Raw genomic sequence first — 25,993 nt, 5'->3', positions numbered from 1 at the left:
ATGAGAGAGTGTGAATTTATCATCAACAAACCCCACAAATTTAAATAGATTCTCTTCATGGTCAACTTTACCAATAGCAATTATATTGCTTGAGTTTTTTCTATCTCTAACAATAACTTGATCAGCAGTGACAACAAACTTATATCCAACTTGAACTATTTTATATACTGAAATAAGATTCACCCCCAATCCTTCAACCAGTAAAACATTCTTTAAAGACCCATTTGTTACATTCACAGTCCCTGTTCCTAAAACTGGAAGTTTCATTTTATTGCCAATAGAAATCTCTTGATCTGAATTCTTCCCTTCATAAAAATCAATAAACAAAGATCTATCCCCAGTCATGTGAGTTGATGCCCCTGAATCTAAAATCCATTCTTTATTAGAATCTAAAGCAAAGTATCCCCCCTTAACACTAGATTTACTCTCGGGTGTAGCAATTACCTCCTCATTTGATTTCTCTTGCCTTTTTAAAGAGATGGCTACGAAGCTATGTTTATCCTTCTTCCCATCCTTAAACATTTCTTGCTTGGGCTTATATTGCTGCCTTTCATTGTCCCTCTTCTTCAAACAAAATTTCTCCATGTGATTCTCACCTCCACAATACCTGCAAATAATGGGTTTTCTTCCAGCTTGTTTTTCTGCACCATCATTTCTAGAAAAAAGGTTAGAACCTTCATTATTTCGAAATTTATTATTTCCTTTCCAATTCTTTTTTCCATCATTTCTAAAAAATTTACTTTTGGTTGTATATGCATGATTCTTTTTAATATGTCCTTCTTTAATACGCTGAACTTCTTCATCTAAAACAGACTTGCAAAATTGATCAAAAGTTTGTTGGGGGGTATTGGGATTTAGTTGAAGAACCCTTTTCCTTGATTCCTTAAATACCTTATATGGCTGGGGAAGCTTACTTTCAACCATTGCAATCAACTGAAAATCTTTTTTGGCATATTCAACACCTATTTTTTTGAGCTAAGCATTTAAAAAGGTAACTTCATTGAAGTAATCAGACATTTTTCCAAAATCAGATGGATCTAAATTCATCAATTTTTCTTCTATACTAAACATGCTAGCAATGTCTGCATCTTTATAATCCTTTTCTAAATTCTCCCACAGCTCTATTGGATTATCAACATCAACAAATCTTCTATTCAGATTGGGGCTCAAAGCTTTACCAATAATACCTCTAGCTTGCTCCAACTTGCATTTCCACAACTCCTTTTCTTTGTCATTTTGTTGAGGTTCTCCAATTTCTTTATTCACTATCCGCCATAAAGCCTTCTCTCTTAGAGCATTTTTTACTACAATCTTCCAATCTGCAAAACCACTTCCATCAAAAATAGGCAAAACTTCATTTGAAGAGCCCATGTTAGCAAAAAATCAGCCTTCAAACAAATATTACTCCAGCAATATAACAGCCTTGCAACCAAATATCACTCCAATAATATATCAGCCCTGCAAACAAACCACTTCCAGCAATATATTTTCCTGCAGCAAATCCCTCTAGCAATGTTTTTCTAGCTCTGATACCATGATAAAAAACAGTAGAAATACAGAGGAGAAACAAACACAGAAATACAGGGGAGAAGAGACGCAGGAGACAGAGGAGAAACCCATAAATGGGCTCTAATATTTCATTTCCATTCAATCAATATATAGGTAGATATACATTAAATATTAAGTCTACTGTAGACAGAAGTTAGCTGCAACATTAATGCTGGGCAGGTGAAAGAAGGCTCTCGAAGTCACTCGGTGGAGGAACTTTCTGGAAGATAGAAGTTTCTAGGAGGATAATTAATTTATCTCCAACAGTGACGAAGAAAATCAGAATAGATCTAATACAACACAAACAATAACCTGCACGCTACCTGAGTAAAAAACGTCCAATCTTGATATACTGACAATAAAAACCGGGAACTACATAAGATTTCGTGAAAATATATATGAACTATGAATCGCCCACTTTAAATCTTGATTAAGATCCCAGCATCTATCAAAGTCTGCTAATTATCCCTTGATTAGTTCTGAATTCACAAATACTCTTGCAAAGCTCACCTCTTGAGAACAATTAAAACAAAATAAAATCTTGCTACGAGTGAAAATCACACTGATATTATTTAAAAATGGAAATATTTTTTAAACAAAAATATCATTCTGGTATAAGAACAAACACAAAGTTGAAGACGGTAAAAATATAACCAAAAAAATAAAACTAGGGTTTTGTGCAATATAACCATAAGACAAATTCGAACACAATGAAAATATAAATAGGATTTGCCCATACTCACTTCCCTACTGTTGACGAAATAAAAGCTCTAGTGAATTTTTCACAGATCGTTGATCCTGATCAGCATTTTTTTTTGGAAAAGTCAATAACATGAAATAATTGAAACTCACGAAATTTAAAAAATCTTCTAATTCTACAACAAAGTTCTTATTAGATTGTCCGTTGAAATGAGAGACCTATTCACATTATTTATATAATAGTTAAAAAAAATATTAATTGAATTAGACAGGCACAGTGATCCTCCCATGTGCATAGTATGAATTTTTCACGCTACCTATCAAAAGATGATTCTAGAGATATCTTCATTTTTGTTTGTTTGTTTGGATTTTATTTGATTGGTAGCAATGCTACCAAATCACCCACATTAATAAATGCAATAAACCATTTATGTTGCATCAATATAAATAAGCCATCCATGCCAACTGTAGTAGTATCAGTGTTGAGATATTATAACATTTTATGTATTTGGCTTTTTCACCTCAGCATCTCTATTTGAGATGAGGAAAACAATTGTCAAAATATTAATATAATGATTGACATTGATAATAAATTTGAAATTAGGCCATTGAAAAAAAGCATAACATTAAATATTATCAGATGATTAAAACCTAATATGGAATTAAAATATTTAAATACTAGATTAAATATTAATATTAAGTACATACAAAATAATATTTCATGATAAGATAATAAAAACTTGACTAGGGCTTTCACCTCAAATTTCTCCATCACAGAGAAGAACTCATTAACAAGGGCTTTCACCTCAAATTTATCCATCACAGAGAAAAATGCATTAACCAAATCTTCATGATGACGTGGCTCCCTTTGAAGCTGGAAATGTCAAGCTCCGTCTGAAGCTGAAATGTCAGGCTTCCTCTGAAGCTGAAAAAACAAGCTCCCTCTGAAGCAAATATCAACCTTATGACCTCTTCGTCCAAGGTTACTTCTGACAATATGTCAGACTCCCTTTGAATGCTGATTCTTCCTCTGCGAAGAAATGCAATCTCTGATTCATCCTGGAAGCATTTCAGAGAGAGATAATGATAGTGAGGGGAAATGCCAATACATGATTCACTATTCAATGATATAGCATGACTTAATGAAAAAATTCATGAACATTATTCAAACATAAAGAGTACTTATCTTTTATAATTTTGCTTAGCAATGGAATTTCCATTCACTTGGATTGATCACACCGAAGCACCTAGTGATGCTCTGATGGCTGCGTGGCCTTTGGCCCTTGCCATCACTCATCATCTGTCCACAATATCTGCTCCGTGCATAGCTTAACCATCATCTGTAGTAGGGTGTGCCCACCCTAGAACAAACGTCAGATGATCTTCAAGAGCGACATAAGTAAGAACTCAAATAACTGGACCTTGAGTTGCAATATCATCCGATTCACAACCCCATCCACTTATACCTATGCAGGCTTCAGCAAGATGAATGCTTCGGAGCTTCTAGGATGATGTGAGGCCTTCTCCACCATTCCTGATCGTTAGGTTCCTCCATTCGCTTTTGACCCCATACACATAAAACCAATGAATGGATTCCACAACAAAAATGGAAACATAGGAAGAGAAACCCACAACAGTTGATGATGAAAGAAATCGATCACCCAAAAAAAGCAAACCGCAAAATATAATGAGTATTGGGCAGAATGTTGATCTAAGCAAAAATTCCTTGGGTAGAGATCAGATGAACGAAACCACCATCAAGAACAGATCGATCAAGCCAAAATAATGTGAGCACCTACGAACCAAGGCAAATGGAGAGTTGACCACACAATGACATATGTCGACTAAGCAAGTTCTAAACTGTAGAACAAGAGGCAATCGACACAAGCAATGATGATGTTGTCCGCAACAATACATACATTTGTCACTGCAAACTCTCAACAATAAGCCAATATGAATCGACTTGATCTGGCTGAGGAGAATGCATGCTGGTAATATGCATTGACCAAACTGAAAAACACTTGATCTATCACAATAGCAACGAAACCCGATCTGATGCTAAACGACACCAATGAAATGGTGTTGCTAATCGCCAAGAAACACTTCTATAAAATGCAGGTCTAATGGAAACTCCAAGAATCGATGCCAAGAAGGAAAAAGTCCCCCCTCTCGACTGGATCAGCTGCCACAAGGATGATGAGTCACACAGATTAATCACACGGGATATGCGCCAACGCATCTCTACAAAATATATCTCGTTGGATCCACAGAGATCTGCAAATCGTGATCTTGCCAACCATGATCACCCAGCCAAAGGAAAGTACTCCACAAGTGATTAACACAAGCCCAAACTTTGATCGGGCCAATCAAACTGCCAATGAAGGAACCAAGCAAGTCCTTTGGTCTGAATAGCTCAAAATGAGCCTGCGAAATAGCTGGGTTAGCCAAAATATGGGCCACACAAAGTAGGGCCACCAAATGCAAAAGCACATCGACAGTCACACAACCACAAGTGCGCAGCCTGCATGGAGGAGAGATGTGTTGTTGTGCACGCAGCTAATCCAGTTAGAGTGTCCATCAGCATTGGGCTGGATCGTGTACTTGCACTCGCCCAAAGTGTTCCACAACTGATTGTGCGGTCACGCGAGGCAGTCACAATCATGTCCGAATTGTCGATGGGTGTCGCAATGGTCGTCACTTGGTTTGAGTGCCCCTCCATTGTGCCGCGTAGTACCAGTGCTTCCGCCATGTTTCTTCGCTTGACCAAAAATTCTTCATTCCACTCTATTTTTGGTTTTCCCCTTGCCTCTCCTCTATGTGGTGTATTGAACTCCCTCAAAAACATAGGATCTACCTTCAAGCGGTTAGGCTCTATAGAAGGAACCCGATCTGATACCATGTTGATTTTATGGTAGTGCTCGTTAATCACAGAAAAACATCAGATCTGTTGCCTTCCCAACCATAGACGATAAGCTCTTATCGTCACCCCCAAGCACACTACATGACCTTCATGTTGTTGAATTCATGTCTATTGATGTAATCATGACCTTGCATATATATGAATCAATACCTCCTAATAGACCTCAAGTCGGCCATATACTTTTGGCGCCAAGGATAGGGTCAGACCTATATATTACAAGTTACATATGAGTCTCCCTTAGTTGCAAGTTACATTTAACTTAATCACAAGTTACACACAAGCGGTTCGCCCAAATAGGGCTTGCCCCAAATTAGGCTCATACAACTGATATATCCAAATGCCAAGGCCAACAGGCCACTTGGCATTTTGTGCACTAGGTCGGCCCTACAAGGGATCCGACCTAGCTACACAACACAAATATAACAGCAGAATTGAAAGTGAATTATTGCATGCTTTGAAGGTGAATTATTGCAGACTTTAAGGGTGAATTATTGCAGACCTAAGAGAAGACTTTGAAGGTGAATTATTGTAAACTTTAAGGGCAAATTATTGCAGACCTATGAGCAGAGATTTTTTAAGATCGTAAGCAGATTTAAGGAAGCAATTTTTGAGTAAATTTGTGGAGGAGGATCAGATCTGATTCAACAAGGAGATCAAGCACTTTTCACTTTATTCTTTTGGAGGCTGGTGTCTTGTTTTCAAAGAGATTGGTGTCTCTTGCAGAGGTGGTGCTCAGTTGTGGGGATTGGTTTCTCTAGTGGGTTGATTTTTGCAAATCATTAAAAAAGGATTGGTGTCACTTGTGGGTTGGTACCTACAAAGATTGTAAGAAGTTTCTAATACAAAAGCAATATTTTGTTGTGGTTTTCTCCAACAAGGGTTTCCACGTAACTCTATTTGCTTGCATTTATGGTTGGTTAAGTTTTGAAGCATTGCTACTATGATTGATTAAGTTTTGTAAAGTAAAAGTATCTTTATTATCCTTCTTTTGCACTACTACAGTAGCCTTTTTTGTTTTCCAAATTTTCTTATTTTCCTCTTTGAATTTAAAAGACTCACCTTTGTACCTCTTCTTCTCCTCCTCAACATAGTATGCTTGGATACATGTCTAGTCCAAGTCCCTTAGATTAGTGGTGATTACCCTCCTTCATATTTGAGTATGGAGTGTGCTGAGATATTTTGTCATCATGTTCTCTTCAAGATCCTTGCCATTCACCATAGCTTGTCAATGGAATTTCATGTTGATTCCTGCACACTTTGATCACTTTGTTGTTTGTAATACAATATTATGGCCTTTGGGATAGATATTCTTCCTTATTAATTTTATGGATTCTTTTCATTTATTAACTATTGGCTTTTTCCTTTTGTTACAATTTGCAACATATGCTTCCCCCCATACAAGAGCATACAAAAATAAACATCCATTTGCTTAATCCATTCTCTAATATTTCTGCAGTAATTTGTCCATTAATAAAAGGCTTGATTTCTACTTTTCTTTCAACGTTAAATGGAGTCACACTCTTTGTTCTTTATTAGGTTCATTTAGAAAATATTTTTCTTTCGTGTTATAGTTGATGTACCAAGTTTCTTTGCCATATTTTAACCAACGTGCTGATGGAAGTCTGTTCTTTGTCAAGTTTACCTTGTTGCCTACTCACATGCTTTTGTTGTTGCCTAAACCATTCCCAAGTTTTCGTGATGCCTCTCATGTGGCTTACTGGTGCTGTACCTTGTGCATTCAATATCTCCATGGCCGCACTTTGAAAGATCCTGAATGCTGATTGGAATAATCTGATATGTTTTTCTAAGTTTGATTTCTTTGACCAACGGTTGGAATTTTGGATTTTTAATGCAGTTTGAGGTTTTTAGGATAACTTGCATGCTATTGACTTTTGGAATTTGACAATGCAAAATGAATAACAAATGCAATACATAAAATAACTGACTGAAAAAGAATTTCAGACTTCTGATTTTATTTATCAGCAAAGAACAAATGGAAATAAATGATTATTTTTTAACAATCCAAGCCAATAATGGCCTACCAGGAGTATAGTGTTGGGAATTGAAGGTGATTTATTGGTTAGAACAGGTGCACCTCTAGCTGCAACTAATGGCTCCAATGAGCTTTATTCACCTACTGAATAATTATCAAAGACAAATTTGTGAAGAAATCCTGATTCCAATGCAATTTCTGAACTTTCCCCAGGAGAGACTCCAATTTGGTGTGCTTTCTACCCACTGATTTGCCCCTGTAGCTCTAGAATGAACCAATTTCACCAAATTATTGTTGGAATTCTTCTTATTTGCTGTTAACAATAAATTTAGTACCTAAGAACCAAGTTAAAACCCTTGTATTTATTTTCTTGAAGCTCCAGGTTGCTCCAAGTGGTAGGATTCAGCTAGGGTATGAATGGCTGACCCCAAATTGCTACCAAACTCTGAAATAATCTCAAAATTCCTGCTCAGATCTAAAAATCAGATTGTAACCCTGTTGTAGCTACTGACAAACTCTGATTTGCTCTTGAAATTTGGTCTCAATGACTTGAAAAGAGCCTCCAATGAAGATCATTATGCTGATAGATGTGATGGTTTTTGTCTTACACCTGTAATTTGGAGGTTTCCATCCCCAAATTTGCTCCCCAGATTTTCTCCAGAACTCTACCAATATGCTGCAAACCTGCTGAAGGTAAATAATTCTTCAAAAATCATCAAAACATAATGCACAAATGAACTCTCAAATGCTCTTTTAACATTCCTCAAACCCTAATTCGAATTTGGGGTTAGGGTTGGATTATTGGCATCATAAAACATGTTAAATGTTTATTTTTATTAAAAATATACTTCCCCTAAGCGGTTTTACCCATTGAGGGTCTAATTCCTCATTAAAAGTGGTCATATTATTAAGTAATAACCTTTAAGTTATAACTTCTAGGCAAATGTGCCAGGGGCCACTTTATTAATATAAAGTGATTATATTATTTCACTTTATTATTATTTATTTAAACCAACTTAGGAAATATTTTAATATTTCTTAATTTATTCATAAAATCAAATCCGCGACTCAGATCTAAATTCTGTCTAAAGCACTGTGATCACTGATGTTGCCTGAGTCCTGCAGGCCAACTGACAGTTCCTCCTAAAAAGTAGGGACTCACCCTAAAAAATAGGAACCCCTCTCCAAACACCTGTAACTGCTCAAAAGGATCCTTCTTTGCTTCTTAGTCCCTCAGGTGGTCATCTAGTCAATTGCCAATTCTCCCTAAAAAATAGACCTCCCTAAAATGTAGGAATTGTCGTCTGAAGATCTGAATCAGCTCATAAAGCCCCCTGCAAGGCTCCATGACTCCTGAATGGGTTCCCTCTTCACTCCACTAGCCTACGGAAACCAAATGATAGGCCAATCCCTACTCAACTGCCTGTCACCTAGGAAGGGGACATTACAGTCCTCCCTTCCCGGAGATTGCTTGCCCTCAAACAATCTATACCTGCACACTGAAAACCAATTCCTGGATCCCATATTAATCCGAGAAACGTTGCTTCACCCAACCGCTGCGCTACTCTAATATAAACATCTGTATACCCAAAGTGAAAAAACTCATCAGGGATCCACTGAAGAAATGCACCACACATGTCAATACCAAGATCCCAAATCTTTGCATGTCATATCTATCCATCATGTCAATACTCATTATGTTGCTGCTGTGAACCTGGACATCATCTAACCAGTTGAGAACTTCACTCCAATTGAAGCCACAAGTACCACCAACCATCAATGTTGATATGAACCCATCAATGAGCCAATTTCCAACAAGGAAAGTCTGATGGAAACCTCTCCAAAACATGCGATCAGTGGCTGCAACTTGCCCAATTTCTCCACAAGTTAGTATGTCTTCATTGGAGGATGCCAAGTAAATATCTTGTTTAGCCATGCACCAAATGAAGTCCCTTACATGCTGATCTTCATAGGCCACTGTCAAATCTAAGAAAACTAAGTCACCAATCAATAAGTACAGCGCTGCCCTATCATATGAAAGAGGTGACAAAATCAAAGGTGCATTGGGAACACCTTTTGTGCCAATCAAGGATAACTCATTAGTGGTTGGTCCACTATGAGTCTCATCATCAAATTCATCAACACCATGTAGAGAATAACCAATATCAACTGAAAAATTAGAAGTAGATAGCTTTTGTTTCTCCTTACCAATATGGTGATGAGTATCATGAATGTGCGAAGTTGAAGCTTGGCCTGATGAGCTAACAACTTGGCTTGCATGGCTCATGCCAACCATTCTACATTCATCCTCTGGGATTGCTCTATATCAGCTGTTCCGAAATGCACAAAATCTGATTTGTGATAGGTTATATTATTCATCTTATCATAACCCATGTTTGCACCATGTGTACCCTCAAATCTAGTATACAAACATTATTCTCTTCTTGACCAAAAGATGGCATAACTTGAGATGGTGAAGTTATGTTATTGTTGTTATGAATCTCTACTTGACCCAAAGTTGTTTCTTCTTTAGAACTCCCACAAGATGTTGAATTTTTTATTACTTTGTGGTCATTTGTAGACTATGTCTGCCCTTCAATTAGTTCATTTTCCATACCTTGTTCTTGCGCCCTTGACTCTTCTTTCCCATTGCTTTATGTGTCATCCTTTGATTCTTCTTTCCTTCTTTGCCACAGATATGAACTTGTACAGACCAAAGTATCTCCTTAGGAAGAGTGTAATACCTACGGTGGCTGCTCATAATTGTTTCATTGAATGCCTTGGCAAGAGGCATCTTACTTGTACTTGTTGATGGAGATGAAATCTTAAAGTGCCCATTTATTCTTGAATGTTTATTTTCCTTCGTTTGTGAAGCAGGAAGGAAAATAGGTCTAATCTGCCATCCTTAACTCTAGCCATTGTACTGACTTGTAGCTGAATCGATTTTACCAAACAGGCTGGTAGGTTCGATGCTCTGATACCACTGAAAGATCCCGAATGCTGATTGGAATGATTTGATATGTTTTTATAAGTTTGATTTCTTTGACCAGCGGTTGAAATTTGTTGGTATTTTGGATATGTTGATTGATTTTGTCATTGATGTCAACACCTGTCATCACTTGTCAACACTTATCAGCACTTGGAGATCTTTGTTTTGTTCACCGGCAAGTCAAAGACTTATGCACAGTCACCGGTATTTGGTTCACCGGCAGGTTATATTGTTCACTGGCACTTGGAATGACTTGGAGACTACTTGGTTATGTCGAAGACATTAATCGATCACTTGGTTTTGGCGATTTGGTTATTGGTTTATTTGAGTTTGCATATTTGCTGTTACCGGAAAATAGGTCCATGTTATGCACCGGCAAGCATATCTATTCCAGATCAGCACGGCACGTTATGGAGATAATTTATTATTATTGTAAATGCACTGAGCCGACATGATGCATCGGATATTGATTTACTTGTAATTGATTTTATTATGAGCCGACCTACACATGTGATCTTAGGTTATGGTATAAATGTAAGATCTTATTTGTGAGATCGACATGGGAATACGAATGGGAATATAAGAAGTGCGAAAATAAGCAAAGCTATACACGCAGACATCATTTGAAGATTGAAGGAAGGTATTTGATGAAGACATATCAGAGCTAAACCGGTACTGAATCCAACATAAGAAGATGCTATCTTGAGCAGTACATTATCATGGGATTTAATCATCCAATTGTAGTCAGTGTGACTCCCATCTTGTAATTGAGCAGTGAGCTCTAGGCAGCTGGCCTTTCTGCATGTGCAGACTCCATATTGTACACACATACTATCTGTAGTAGTATCATTTGATTGTGGGTAAGGCTTCCCACCGTGGTTTTTCCCCTTACAGGGTTTCCACGTACAAATAACTGTGTTATGTGTTGTGTATGTTATTTGTCTTTCTGTTTCATGCATTAATCTTTCCCAGTACTGCAATTAACTGATAAAACTGTCTACCGGCATAAAGTGTGGTTTACCGGCATTAAGCACTAAGTTCTGGTTAAGTTAATTTTGGTTTGAATTTATTGGACAACTGATTCACCCCCCCCCCCCCCTCTCAGTTGTCTCCAGGACTTAAGAATTGGTATCGGAGCCTAGTCCTCTTTTGCAGAAGTTTAACAACTTGAGGAGATCCAATGTCTACTAACTATTTCATGAAGGACAGTCTGAAGCTTGATGGAACTAATTATGGCATATGGAAGATCAGGATGGAGACACATTTGAATTGCATTGGAAAGGACATATGGGATGTTACAAAGAATGGTTATACTGCTGCTACTTAAGGTCAACCTAATCCACCAACCTTGGCTAAAGATGAGGAAAATGATTGCAAAGCAAGAGAAGCACTTTTGAGCGTATTGTCAAATCAGCAAATCATAGGATTATCAGATAGATCTACTGCTTAAGCTATTTGGGACAAATTGGAAACATTGAATGAAGGTGATACCACAGTCAAAATTGCAAAACTTGAATGCTTCCAGGTCAGGTATGAAAATCTGAAAATGGAAGAAGATGAAAGGAATTCTGCTTTCATGGAAAGAGTAAATGAAATTGTTTTGGGTATACAATGTTGTGGAGGAACCTTAAGTGAAGATGAGATTGTTTCTAAAGTTTTAAGAGCATTTCCACCGGCATATAAAATGAAAGTTACTGCTATAAATGAATTGAGAACAATGCCTAATGCATCAGTATCTAGAGATACTTTGGTTGGAAAACATTCAGCTTTTGAACTTGAGGAATTTGGTCCTGTTGCTACTATTAAAACTGATTTAGCTTTTAAAGCATCATCATCATCTGTAGCATCATCATCATCTGAGAAATCTGATTGGAAAGCCTTCTATGCAAGAGAACTTGAAGAAATCAGGAAGGAGAATGAAGAACTGGAAGAGCTTGAAGCACTATTTGCAAGGAAAATGCCTAAAGGTCCAGTTGGAAGTAAGTATGAAGGTAAAGCACCATTTAAATGTCTTAACTACAATAAAATTGGTCATATGGCTTCTAGGTGTCCTGATAGACATGCAAGATTAAGAGAAGAAGCTAAAAAAACATACAAGCCTAACCCTGATTATAAGAGATACAAGTTTAAGAAGAATAGAGACAAATCATGTTATTATGCTGATGAAGGAGTTACTGATGATTCTGATGAGGATCCAACAGACAATGGATGGGCTTTTGTTGCTATAACAGAAGATCAATCGGCACCTACTGTTCAACCAGTAGAACAGGCCCTAGCAGCTAAAATTGAAGATAAGGATGAATGGATTATTGATTTTGGATGTTCATATCACATGACTAGTGATAAGAGTAAATTCTTAACTTTTCAGGAATACAATGGAGGTCTAGTAAGATTTGGAGATGATAAAGCTTGTTCGATCAAAGGAAAAGGCACTATATCTTTTGATGGTAAGCACAATACTGATAATGTTTACTATGTTGAAGGTTTGAAGCATAATCTTTTGAGTGTTGGTCAATTAGTTGAGAAAGGATTTCAATTACAATTCAAGAATGGTAAATGCAAAATCTTAAACAAAACTGGTTTGGAAATTGCAACCGATAATCAGACTAGAGGTAATATCTTTCATTTGAATAACAATGAGAAGACATGTTTGATTGCACATATTGATGAAATTTGGTTATGGCATAAGAGACTTTGTCATGCAAATTTTGATTACATTGTGCAAATCAGTACAACTAAGGCATTAAGAGACTTACCTAAAATTGTTAAACCTCACAATCCGGTATGTAAGGAATGTCAATTAGGAAAGCAAGTAGAGCATCTTTCAAGAGTATTTCGGAGAAATCTAACAATGTTCTTGATTTAATTCATGCTGATGCAAAAACTAGAAGTATACAAGGAGATAGATATTTTATGCTAATCATTGATGACTATTCTAGAATGTGTTGGGTTACTTTTCTCAGGGAGAAATCTGAAGCATTTGGAAAATTCAAACTATTCAAAGTGATGGTAGAGAATGAAACTGGTAAGAAAATCAAATGTTTGAGATCAGATCAAGGAGGTGAATTCACATCTAAGGAATTTAATACATTCTGTGAAGTGAATGGAATCAGAAGACAGTTATCAGCACCTCGGACACCCCAACAGAATGGAGTTGTGGAAAGGAAGAACAAAATAGTTTTGGATGCAGCCAAAAGCATGATATCTGAAGAAAACCTACCTCTTATATATTGGAGAGAAGCAGTCAATACAGCGGTTTATACATTCAATAGAGTTCACATCAGAGGTGAAACCGGTAAGACCCCTCATGAACTATGGTTTGGTAATACTCCTACTCTTAAATATTTCAGAATATTTGGAAGTAAATGTTATATCAGAAGAGATGAGTATATTGGCAAATTTGATCCTAGAAGTGATGAAGGAATATTTCTTGGTTATTCATCTACGAGCAAGGCATATAGATGTTTTAACAAAAGATTGTAGAAAATTGTTGAAAGTGCAAATGTGAAGATTGATGAGCAGTTTAGAGGTAATTCAAGGTCAATGGACTCTGAACTGGCAATAGAGATAATCACAAATGAACCTACATTAAGTACAACGGTACAGAATGTTGATCTAGTCACACCGGCATCATCTGAAAATTCCACAGTGACTGAAGAAAGACAGCAAGTGAATACACCCAGGTATGTAAGATTGAATCACTCTGAATGTCAGATAATTGGAAATAAATATCAAGGAGTTATGACTAGAGGAAGATTGGCAAATGAAGAGGTATGTCTTATTTCTCAAATTGAACCTACAACTGTTAATGAGGCATGTGAAGACAAATATTGGATTAAGGCTATGGAAGATGAATTGGAACAAATTGAAAGGAATAACACTTGGTCATTGGTTTCCCGGCCTAAAGACAAAAATATAATTGGAACTAAATGGGTTTTCAGAAATAAACTTAATGAGGATGGTAAGGTAATCAGAAACAAAGCAAGATTAGTGTGTAAGGGATATTCTCAGAAAGAAGGAATTGACTACAATGAAACCTTTGCACCGGTAGCTAGAATTGAGGCAGTCAGACTATTATTGGCTTTTGCAGCACACAAGAACTATAAAGTATATCAAATGGATGTTAAATGTGCATTTCTGAATGGAGATCTTGAGGAAGAAGTTTACATTGAACAACCTGATGGATTTTCTTTGACAGATGACAAGGATATGGTTTGCAGGTTAAGGAAAACTTTATATGGACTAAAGCAAGCTCCTAGAGCTTGGTATGCTAGATTGGACAAATATCTTTTGAAGCTTGGTTACACTAAAGGTATTGCTGACAACAATCTATATTATAAAGTGACTAATGATGACATCTTGGTTATTGAAGTTTTTGTTGATGATATAATCTTTGGAGGAGAAGATGAATTATGTAAAGACTTTCTAATAAGATGTAGCTTTCTAATAAGATGTAGCAAGAATTTGAAATGTCTATGATTGGAGAGATTAAATTCTTTTTAGGATTGCAGATTTCATAGACTGATAAAGGTATATTCTTATGTCAATCTAAGTACTTGAAAGAGTTACTCAAGAAATTTGGGATGGAAAACTATAAACCGGTAAGCACACCTATGACTACAACTGATAAATTATCTTTGAAAGATGAATCAACACCTGTTAATCTGACAAGATACAAATCTATGATAGGAGGTTTACTATATTTAACACAAACAAAACCTGATATTATGAATGCAGTATGTATTGCTTCAAGATTTCAAAGTAATCCTAAAGAAAATCATGAATCAGCAGTAAAAAGGATTTTCTGGTATCTACAAGGCACTACAAATCTTGGTTTATGGTATCCTAGAGATGAAAATTTTGATCTATGTGCATACACAGATGCAAATTGGGCAGGAGATGTAGATAACAGAAAAAGCACCACCGACGGAGCATTTTTCTTGGTAGCAGACTAATTTCATGGTTGAGCAAGAAACAGAGTTGTACATCACCATCAACAGCAAAATCAGAATATGTTGCAGCAGCAACTAATTGTACACAGGTATTATGGATCAAGCAAATGTTGAAGGACATAAAGGTAAATTGCAAGGAACCTATAACTATTTACTGTGATAATACAGTAGCAATTGATATATCTAAGAATCCGGTACTTCACTCTAAAACTAAACATGTTTCTATCAAATTAAATTTTCTGAAAGAGAATGTTGAAGCAAAAGAAGTGAAATTGGTTTATGTGAATACTAAAGAGCAGATTGCAGATATTTTTACTAAGCCTTTGCCCAAGGAGACTTTTGAATATCTCAGAGAGCAGCTTGGGGTTATACCCCCACCGGTAGAGACTTAGACAGTTGATGTTTGTCATCAACCGGCAGAATTAACAGAGAAATCTTTTTCCGGCTTTGATGAAGAGAGCTACTTCTCAGGGGGACTAGTTCGATAAATTGGTATTTTGTAATGAGTTGGTATTTTTGTATTTTAATCTGGTTTTTGTATTCCTTTGGCATTTGATGTCAAAGGGGGAGAGATATTATGGAAAAACACATTTTGGGGAGAGATATTATGTATTTTAAAATTCTGGTTAAAGATCTCTTTGGGAGATTGTTGGTTTTTGGTTTTGGCACTTCTGTTTTGGCACTTTGATGGTTTTTCCATCTTGTGTTGCCATCAATGCCAAAGGGGGAGATTGTTGGTATTTTGGATATGTTAATTGGTTTTGTCATTGATGTCAACACTTGTCATCACTTGTCAACACTTGGAGATCTTTGTTTTGTTCACCGGCAAGTCAGAGACTTATGCACAGTCACCAATATTTGGTTCACCGGCACTTGGAATGACTTGGAGACTACTTGGTTATGTCGAAGACATTAATTGATCACTTGGTTTTGGCGATTTGGTTATTGGTTTATTCGGGTTTGCATATTTGCTGTTACCGGCAAATAGGTCCATGTTATGCACCGGCAAGCATATCTATTCCAGATCAGCACGGCACGTTATGGAGATAATTTATTAATATTGTAAAGCATTGAGCCGACATGATGCATCGGATATTGATTTACTTGTAATTGATTTTATTATGAGCCGACCTACACATTTGGTCTTAGGTTATGGTATAAATGTAAGATCTTATTTGTGAGATCGACAAGGGAATATAAGAAGTGCGAATAAGGTATATGCGAAAATAAGCAGAGCTATACATGCAGACATCATTTGAAGATTGAAGGAAGGTATTTGATGAAGACATATCAAAGCTAAACCGGTACTGAATCCAGCATAAGAAGATGCTATCTTGAGCAGTACATTATCATTGGATTTAATCATCCAATTGTAGTCAGTGTAACTCCCATCTTGTAATTGAGCAGTGAGCTCTAGGCAGCTGGCCTTTCTGCATGTGCAGACTCCATATTGTACACACATACTATCTGCAATAGTATCATTTGATTGTGGGTAAGGCTTCCCACCGTGGTTTTTCCCTTACAGGGTTTTCACGTACAAATAACTGTGTTATGTGTTGTGTATGTTATTTGTCTCTCTGTTTCATGCATTAATCTTTACCGGTACTGCAATTAACTGATAAAACTGTCTACCGGCATAAAGTGTGGTTTACTGGTATTAAGCACTAAGTTTTGGTTAAGTTAATTTTGGTTTGAATTTATTGGACAATTTATTCACTCCCCCCCGCCCCCCTCTCAGTTGTCTCCGGGACCTAACAGAATTTTGGTTTTTTAATGCAGTTTGAGGTTTTTAGGATAACTTGCGTGCTATTGACTTTTGGAATTTGACAATGCAAAATGAATAACAAATGCAATACATAAAATAATTGACTGAAAACGAATTTCAGACTTCTGATTTTATTTATCAACAAAGAACAAATGGAAATAAATGATTATTTTTAACAACCCAAGCCAATAATGGCCTACTAGGAGTATAGTGTTGGGAATTAAAGGTGATTTATCGGCCAGAACAGGTGGAAAGATTGAATGAAGCACCTCCAGCTGCAACTAATGGCTCCAATGAGTTTTATTCATCGACTGAATAATTATCAAAAACAAATTTGTGAAGAAATCCTGATTCCAATGCAATTTCTGAACTTTCCCCAGGAGAGAGTCCAATTTGGTGTGCTTTCTACCCACTAATTTGCTCCTGTAGCTCTAGAATGAACCAATTTCACCAAATTATTGTTGGAATTCTTCTTATTTGCTGCTAATAATAAATTTTGTAGCTAAGAACCAAGTTAAAACCCTTGTATTTATTTTCTTGAAGCTCCATGTTGCTCCAAGGGGTACGATTCAGCTAGGGTATGAATGGCTAACCCCAAATTACTACCAACTCTGAAATAATCTCCAAATTTCTGCTCAGATCTTAAAATCAGATTGTACCTTGTTGTAGCTGCTGACAAACTCTGATTTTCTCTTGAAATTTGGTCCCAATGACCTGAAAAGAGCCTCCAATGAAGATCAATTTGCTGATAGATGTGAGGGTTTTCGTCCTACACCTGCAATTTGGAGGTTTTCATCCTCAAATTTGCTCCAGAACTCTACCAATATGCTGCAAACCTGTTGAAGGTAAAGAATTCTTCAAAAATCATCAAAACATAATGCACAAATGAACTCCCAAATGCTCTTTTAACATTCCTCAAACCCTAATTTGTTGGTGTTAGGGTTGGATTCTTGGCATCATAAAACATGTTAAAATGTTTATTTTTATTAAAAAATTACTTCCCCTAAGTGGTTTGACTCATTGAGGGTCTAATTCCTCATTAAAAGTGGCCATATTATTAAGTTATAACTTTTAGGTTATAACTTCTAGGAAAATGTGCCAAGGGGCCACTTTATTAATATAAAGTGATTATATTATTTCTCTTTATTATTATTTATTTAATCCAACTTAGTAAATATTTTAATATTTCCTAATTTATTCAAATCCGCGACTCAGATCTGAATTCTGTCTAAAGCACCGTGATCACTGGTGTTGTCTGAGTCCTACAAGACAACTGATAGTTCTTCCTAAAAAGTAGGGACTCGCCCTGAAAAATAGGAACCTCTCTCCAAACACCTGTAACTGCTCAAAAGGATCATGCTCTGCTCCTTGGTCCCCCAAATGGTCATCCAGTCAACTACCAGTTCTCTCTAAAAAATAGGAGACCTCCCTAAAAAGTAGGAACTGTCATCTGAAGGTCTGAATCAGCTCACAAAGCCCCCTGCAAGGCTCCATGACTCTTGAATGGGTTCCCTCTTCACTCCATTGGCCTACGAAAACCAGATGATAGGCCAATCCCTGCTTAACTGCCTATCAACTAGGAAGGGGACATTACACACTTTGAGCTCTTGTTATAATCATGCAAAATCCTTCAACTCGTCTACAAAAGATTAAATTTCACTATGATATTCACTTTTGGAATTTAGAAATCAATTAGAATATTTAATACTCTCCTACATGCTTAGCAAACGAAAAGTTCAGATTATTATGAGGAACTACTGAGCTTCAAGCATAAACTGACATGAAACAACTCGCAACACATTGATTTTATCTTGGAAAACTCTAGTGTGCAGGAAAAACCAGTTCTGGTAATGGCAATTTGCCTTGCTACCCTCCTTTATTACTTTGCAAAGACGTATAACAACAAATGGGCAATCTTGCCTACTACTGCTTATTTCTCTTATGAGAACATAACATGCAATAATTCCCAACTTCTCCAACTACTGGTGACTTGAATGTTGATTGTTTTCACCAGACTCTCAACACATGTTACTATGAAGACTGCAGAGCCTCCTATCATTAGCTGTGACCTCCTTTGTGGTTCTTTGTCATTCCCAGGTTCCAAATTTGATGCCAATAATAACGTATATCTGGGTGTTGACCTGGAATTGGGCATGTAATATTCACTTATGCCCAACAATGACCTTAATATACCTTCTTACACTTCCCACAGCCAAGTCTGGTGCTAAAACATTGCTATGATATCCTTTGGCTTTAATTTACGCAGGCATTCTTAGAAAGGGTGGCTGAGGGAAATAAACTCCCATCACCCCACATATATGTCCATTTCATTATTTTATAACCCATGACTACAAAAAGGAAGCTGTGATTCTAAGTTTGTGTCATTTTCTATTAGATAAAAGCTGCGCAGCAGAGTTTCTTAGAGTCCTGAAGGCATTAGGATTCCTCTAAAAGCCAGCAATAACTTTTAAAACAATCCCATGTCCTTATTAAAATCGATATGATAGTCTCCAAAGATGCAGCTAGGGTATTTTAATATGTTGCGTTGGGTTTAGACCCAGGTAATTCCTAGCTGTATTTATAAATAAATCCTGCATATATGTATATCATTGAAATCTCACAACTGGAATGAACAAAAGTAAAGTACTTGGACAACTCTCCAATATCAAATATCTTTTTGCCTTGTAAATCCATTTGATAAATCTCTGCTTCACCATTTAATCACATTCATGAATCTTGTATGAATCCACTGGATTAGCTAGGTGGGTTTCCGTCCACAATTGATTACCAAAAGGGTTTTTGTCCTTCAGCTGAAAAATGAATAAAATTTAATCTCTTGAAACCAGGGATAAAGATAAAATGCAACAATTCCTATTCCTTCTCATTCATCTCTTTATATAACTTTTTTTAAAATAATAAAATATTATTTTTGATAACCTTTAATTTCCTGAATAAAGTGACCATTTAATTTAAGTTTTTTTTTGGGCCTATAAATAAGTCACTTTTATTTCTCCATATAACAATCCCCTTTTTAAATAATTAATATAAGCTGTCTTCTAATTTTTTCACTTAATGACAATTTAATACCTTAATTATTTAATAATTTAATTAATTTGTGCACAATCACCAAAGATACAGAAAATAATTAGTACTTAATATTGATATTAAAAAAGATATTACATTGTTTGCAAAAGTTATGAAAATTATACACCAAAAAACATCCCCCAACCCTGCAACACCGGTCAAAACAGTTGAAACATCCTACATCCGCCCCATCCCAATTACAAAATACAAAAGGGCTAACCCCTAGATGCAACATTACTACTCTTACAGGATGAAACAAAACTAACTTGCCTCCCGAATAGTGCCTTTAACAACCTCTAATTCTGATTGAGCAGCCGTGGATTCAGTCCTTTCTGCACCATCTCTGTGGCTTGAGGATTCGCCTATCAGCAGAGCACGGATCGACTTCGTTTTCGATGACCTCACTGGCCTTCCTTGTTTTCGTTTCGAAGTAGAAGCCTCAATCAATGGTGGTTACTACTCAACATAAGGCCCTCACTTTGCAAGCTCTTCCCTAATGTTCTGTGCATTCCTTGCCCTCAAGTATTCTTCGACTCCGTTCATCTTGATCTGGGCAGAAGCCTTGCGCACCTCCTTGTTGCAGTTGGCACTCCAAAGGAGGAATGGCCTCAATGGAGGAGCGAACTCGCTCACATGTAGCCAATCTCCGCCAGGGCACACAAAACCTTCTCCATCCCTCACCATCATCGTGAATCTTTCCAAACCCCTACACTACTCCTCTTTAACACAATTACTAATCAGCCAATTCACTGTGTCTTTGGACTCCAATTCAAAACACCATGTCAGAAACATGGTGGCGATGTCTGCATTTGTTGGGTAGCAGAATTGTGCATTCAAATATTCGTGTCCCAAAATTATTTTGACCCTATTCAAGAAATCACGATCATCAAACTTGAAAACATGCAATAGGTGCTCGTCTGAAATGTGCCCCCAAAAGGCTACCATAGCTTTTGATGCTTGCAATGAAATATTTACTTCCATTCCCACTCAAAAATGGCTTCCCACTCAGTGTGTCTCACAATCTTCACCCGGACGATAGAACACAATTGCACATAGCCTCTGCACACATGAAATTTTTAAGGCCGCAAACAACGTAACGCCACTTGACTTATTAAATGATGCCGATTGATATCTTCATGCCTCAATAATGCCAACTAAGCCAAAGTCTAAATCTCCAATTTTGAGAAGTTTCTTTTAAATGCACCTGACAAATCAGGGAGGAAAACAATTAATTTATCTTTTTCCTTGTTGAGATCAATATCTAATTGTGTATGAGGCATGCTCGGTTCGCTGCCATCAGAAACAAACCACTGCACCATCTCTCATCTTCTGTACGAAAGGATCTCCCTGCTTGGATACGCATGCTTCAACATCGGATCAGCTACCTCCCATTTATTAACCAATCTGACACCATGGCTACGACCTCCACTACTTCCGCTTAGCCTGCAATTAAAATTTGCCATCTCATCCACCTACTAAACCTGCCACCTCAATTCCCAAATGACTGAAACCCATCCACCATGGCCTTCCACCCCCTCCATCATTTTGACCGTTAGGGTGGTTAAAGCACAACTTAATCTCCCCTTCTTGGAGGTTGAAAGCCAAATTCACTAACACATCTGCCTCTTTGTTACCATCTCTCAAAACATGAGTTACCTTATATCTTTGGAAGGAGGAAAGAAAACTTTTAATTCTTTGAATGTCTTTATCAAGCTTCCGATTTTCAGTCTTGCCTCTTAGTATATCATGCATTGTAATCTGAGAATCTCCTTCGAGGTTAAGATTCTCCACCCCCAACTTGCTTGCCACTTGAACTGCAAAAGAGCCGCATTGACCTCTGCTTTGTTATTGGAGCCCACACCTAATCATTGACTACAACTAGCCATAATTTGGCCTTGATAATCTCTAGCCACATATCCAGCACTTGATGGGCCTGGATTTCTTCTAGCAGTGCCATCAAGATTCACCTTGATCCATCCTTGCTCTGGAGGCTGCCATGATACTGGACTAGCTGCGTGACTTAAAGGATTAACCCTTTTCAGCCCATTAACAGGCCCCAAAATATGAATTCTGACCATACCACCAATATCTTAAATGCATAATCTATGTCTAAATGAAAATTGACTCTCTCCGGAGTTGACAGACTCCCCCAAGAAGTGTGGAGTGCTCTTAGAATGTCGGATCTGCACACAGAAAGTGTCTTTGTACTCATGTTAGCTCTAGGAACCTTGCCATGCCAGAATACCTATTTGATAAAGTTGCCACTGTTCAGATGTTGGGGGTTTCCAAGGATGTTGAAATGGACCAGAAAAGGGACATTACACATTTCTAGATTTTGCAGCTTCATTTGCATGCCTTTTTTGCTTCTTAAACCAAACCCCCATTTATGTAAATTTGTGGCAGAATCTTTTCCAGACCACTCTTTTTTGCAAATCAGAATGATTTCTCAATGAAATGAGGTAGAACCACAAGAAGGAGGTCAACAAGGAATTCATGAGGACAATGTTGATGCAGTCGTGAACCATGGTCAGTATATATGAAGAAACATTTCTTGTTAAACAATTATGTGAGAGATGTGGAAGATCACATAGCAGCTGCTTATGTTGGGATCATCTTTGGGAGATCAAGAAGATCAAGGACAAGAATATTTTTTATAGGACTTTCAATGAATATTTCAATGAAGTCTTCTCTGTAATCAATATGATAACAAAAATATGATTAACTTGAGCTAGGGAAAGAATAGAGAAGAATATAAAAAGTTTGCAGGATTCTTGAAGTATGAAGATGAATGAAATGGTTTTGTAAATGGAACTTGAATTGGTTTGGACATCTTTATTCATCCTCTTCCTTTCTTTTATAGGAAAATTTATGTGCTTGACCATTATCTTGAGGAGGGGGAGTGACATTAGGAATGCAGCTGATGGAGGAGGTTGAGAAATTTCTTTGATTGGAATTTTGATCATTGTATTTTCTTCTAGAATCTAATGTAGTTATTCAGATCTCTAGCATTTTGGCCTTTTGAAACAACAGGTTCTTCAGTACTTTTCTGCAGGTAAGCTTCCCTGGGTGACAATTTACAGTTCTCCATTTGTGCTTATAAGAAGACAGGTTGTGAGTAGACCTGGCTGCTCTTGATTCAGTGATGGTAGATTATTTGATTTTGATCATATTACTAGTACCAGGCTATTGGCAATCATTACAGGATGATTCTAAATAGTGCTATGTCTTTGGCAATCGCCCTTTGTCCAAAATAACGAATTGAATAACCAAGTTTTACAAAGCTTTATGCAGCACAGCTATATGTCTACTGCTCTGGCAAAACTAATAGTTATATAGCAATTGTTCAATGATTGCTTTTACTATTGCCATGTTATCTCATACAGTAGCTATAGCTTATTGTAGTGCTTCTATTCTTAGTTTTCCACTAAACCTATTGTGCAATAGTATAGATGCTCTTAGTGCAAGTAGGATTCCCATCAATTAATCGTATTACTAAGATATATGTGGAGATCAATGATAATATCTGGTAATACTTAAATTTGAATGGAGGAAACAGGTTTAGTTCTTACTGTCAAGGTCTCGGAGACCTTTTAAACTGAATAAAGTCAAGGAATATTGACTTTAAGAGGTAATATGACTATTAATTAAGGCTATGACAATACTGTGAGAAGCTCGACCATTATTCATAATTGGCATCCTAAAACTTTTGTTTGCTTCTTTACCATATTCTTTGCTAGTTTTTTATTTCTTAATCATATGAGGCATCCTTTCAGTATGTTCATATCCTTCTATTTGATGAACTATGATTTTTTTATTTACTCACATCATTTTTTCACATCTAGAATTTATCTGTGCTCATCTTTTTCCAAAATTCAGGAGTAAAATCTTTTTGTTAAAGTTATGTGTCTTACAAATTCCACTAATGCATTATTGTTGCAATTGACCTTTTTTCCCTAGGAAGCTGCAACCAAGGTGCAACCATCAACTCGAAGGGAAGGATTTTCTGCCATCCCAAATGTTAAATGGGATGATGTGGGGGCTCTTAGTTCTCTGCGCAAGGATTTTGAAATGTATGTTGTTAGGCGGATCAAGCACCCAGAGGAATATGAGGTATGATTGATACAAGTTTGTTCCTGTTCTGAATGTGCGAGAAATGTCATTCGTCTTAAAATTTGGACCAGGGCACCTGATTGGGTGGAAATAGATTTGTATATGGTATAAGAAACTTGCGTAAGTGAAAGAAAAAATATTAAGATTTAGATACAGCGGGAATGATCAATTGTACAAGCATAAGCTGGCATATAGTATTGTGCTTTGTAAATATGACTAATTATGTCTTATTCGTTTGAATGGTGTTTGTGTGTGTGCTAGAGAGAAAAGATTAACTATTCTAAGTTTATTGTTTGTAATATAATTGCAGGCACTCGGAATGGATCTGGATAATGGATTTTTGCTTTATGGACCACCGGGTTGTGGTAAAACTTTGGTTGCAAAGGCTGTAGCCAATGAAGCTGGGGCTAACTTTATACACATCAAGGTTTTCTCTCTCTTCCCTCTTATAACTTCTATTTTTTTTTATGTTTAGATAAGAGGTCTAAAGTCCATGCAAAGTATACACAGATATCAAAACCTAGCAGTAGAATCAAGAAAGAGTAGATATAGAAGTCTCGGGCCCATACAAGGTGCCCCCAAAATATGAACCATCATTTCCTGAGACCCATGCTAGGCATCCCCTCTCTCTACCTCTCTCTATCTCGCTCTCTTCCCTTTCCTCCAAGATCTAGACCTATTTCTCTCTCACCCCCAAACCCCCACAAGGTGTGCTACCCTCAATTTCGTTTTGGTGTTGCCCACAAATCCCCATCAAACTATAAGTCTACGGAAGTAATAGGCCAATGATGAATCATGATCATAAAAATCTACATAATAGATATCTCTTGTTGCAAATTTCTGTATATTCATAGTCAAAGCCATAATCAAGACCCCGCAAGGGGCACTGCCCCTTGACCCCAAACCTCCACCCACCATTCCTATTGGTTTAGCAATCATTTTCATGTTTTTTATGCTTATTAGTTTAAAACTTTAAACTTCACTTAGTATGCCAAAATTTCATTTGCAATTCTTATATTTGCACTTTGCTCTCAAATTTCCAAAACTCTGCCTACCATTGTTAATGTTCAAATTTCAAATTTTCAATGCAATCATTTTCATGTTTTTAATGTTTATTAATGTAAATGTTATATAGTGTGGCAACGTTTCATTTACAGTTCTTATACTTATTCCTTACACATCTTTTTATAACTAATTCTTCAAGTACTATATGTATTTGTGCCGCTCCCCTGCCGCTGTCCCCAAACTTAGGCCCTTGATCCTCCATCCTTGAAACCTGTCCCCCCATCAGGAAACTCCATGGAACAATGGGAATAACAGAAATTCAAAACCAGATAGACAAGAGAACATAAACTTCAAATAGAGTGATCATCCACCTTCACAATATCCATGGCCTCAAAAGTCTGAAGATATACAAGTCTCTTTACTAGATTACCAGGTTCTCTTTGAGCAGTGAAACCTGAAAGTGTGATAGACATTCTTTTATCTTCTCGCAATCGTATTATTGGTAGTATGACATATTGTTTTGTACTAAATACTAAAATATCTCTTAGTTTCCTTTTCATTTTCTCTTGAATATAGCCTTCCAAGCTATGCTCGTGATATTTACAAGCTAAGCACCTGCTTCAGGAAAATTAACAATGAAGAGCAAAAATAATAGAAAATTTCAACAAAGGATATGTCAGATTTGATAACACACATCCTAGAACACTTTAAATTTCAAAGTAAGTTTTAACACAGTGAGTATGAAGAATTGAACTCTAGAAAATATGACTAACAAGAAATATAACTTGTCTGGAAGTACGATAACAACCTCAAGTGAATAACAAGTGGACATTCTTTGAGCTTACCATACTTCAAAAAATACATAAAAAATGCATCGAAGAGATGGAAAAAAACTCCATCTTCCAGCCGCAGTTTAATAACATGATTT

The 25,993-nt window shown here is 36.8% G+C and overlaps 1 protein-coding gene across 12 annotated transcripts in view; it reads left to right on the top strand.

Moving 5' to 3' along the window:
- LOC131026855 (cell division control protein 48 homolog C) overlaps positions 1 to 25,993 on the top strand; it is a 53,449-nt gene that overhangs the window by 7,581 nt on the left and 19,875 nt on the right. For 9 of the 12 annotated variants that reach the window (XR_009359185.1, XR_009359177.1, XR_009359171.1 and 6 more), the window contains 2 exons: positions 23,908 to 24,060; positions 24,371 to 24,488. Coding sequence is in view for 5 of the 12 variants with exons in the window: in XM_059213300.1 (XP_059069283.1) it covers positions 24,019 to 24,060; positions 24,371 to 24,488 (160 nt within the window). In the remaining 7 variants the exon portion in view is untranslated. Of the gene's footprint in view, positions 1 to 23,891; positions 24,061 to 24,370; positions 24,489 to 25,993 lie in introns of those variants that run through there. The other 3 variants (XM_059213335.1, XM_059213374.1, XM_059213315.1) reach the window with 2 other exon arrangements.

Source organism: Cryptomeria japonica, chromosome 1, assembly GCF_030272615.1.
Source record: "Cryptomeria japonica chromosome 1, Sugi_1.0, whole genome shotgun sequence".
Taxonomy (NCBI): domain Eukaryota; kingdom Viridiplantae; phylum Streptophyta; class Pinopsida; order Cupressales; family Cupressaceae; genus Cryptomeria; species Cryptomeria japonica.
Note: the sequence above shows the minus strand (reverse complement) of the source record. Positions and strands in the feature narration are given on the sequence as shown.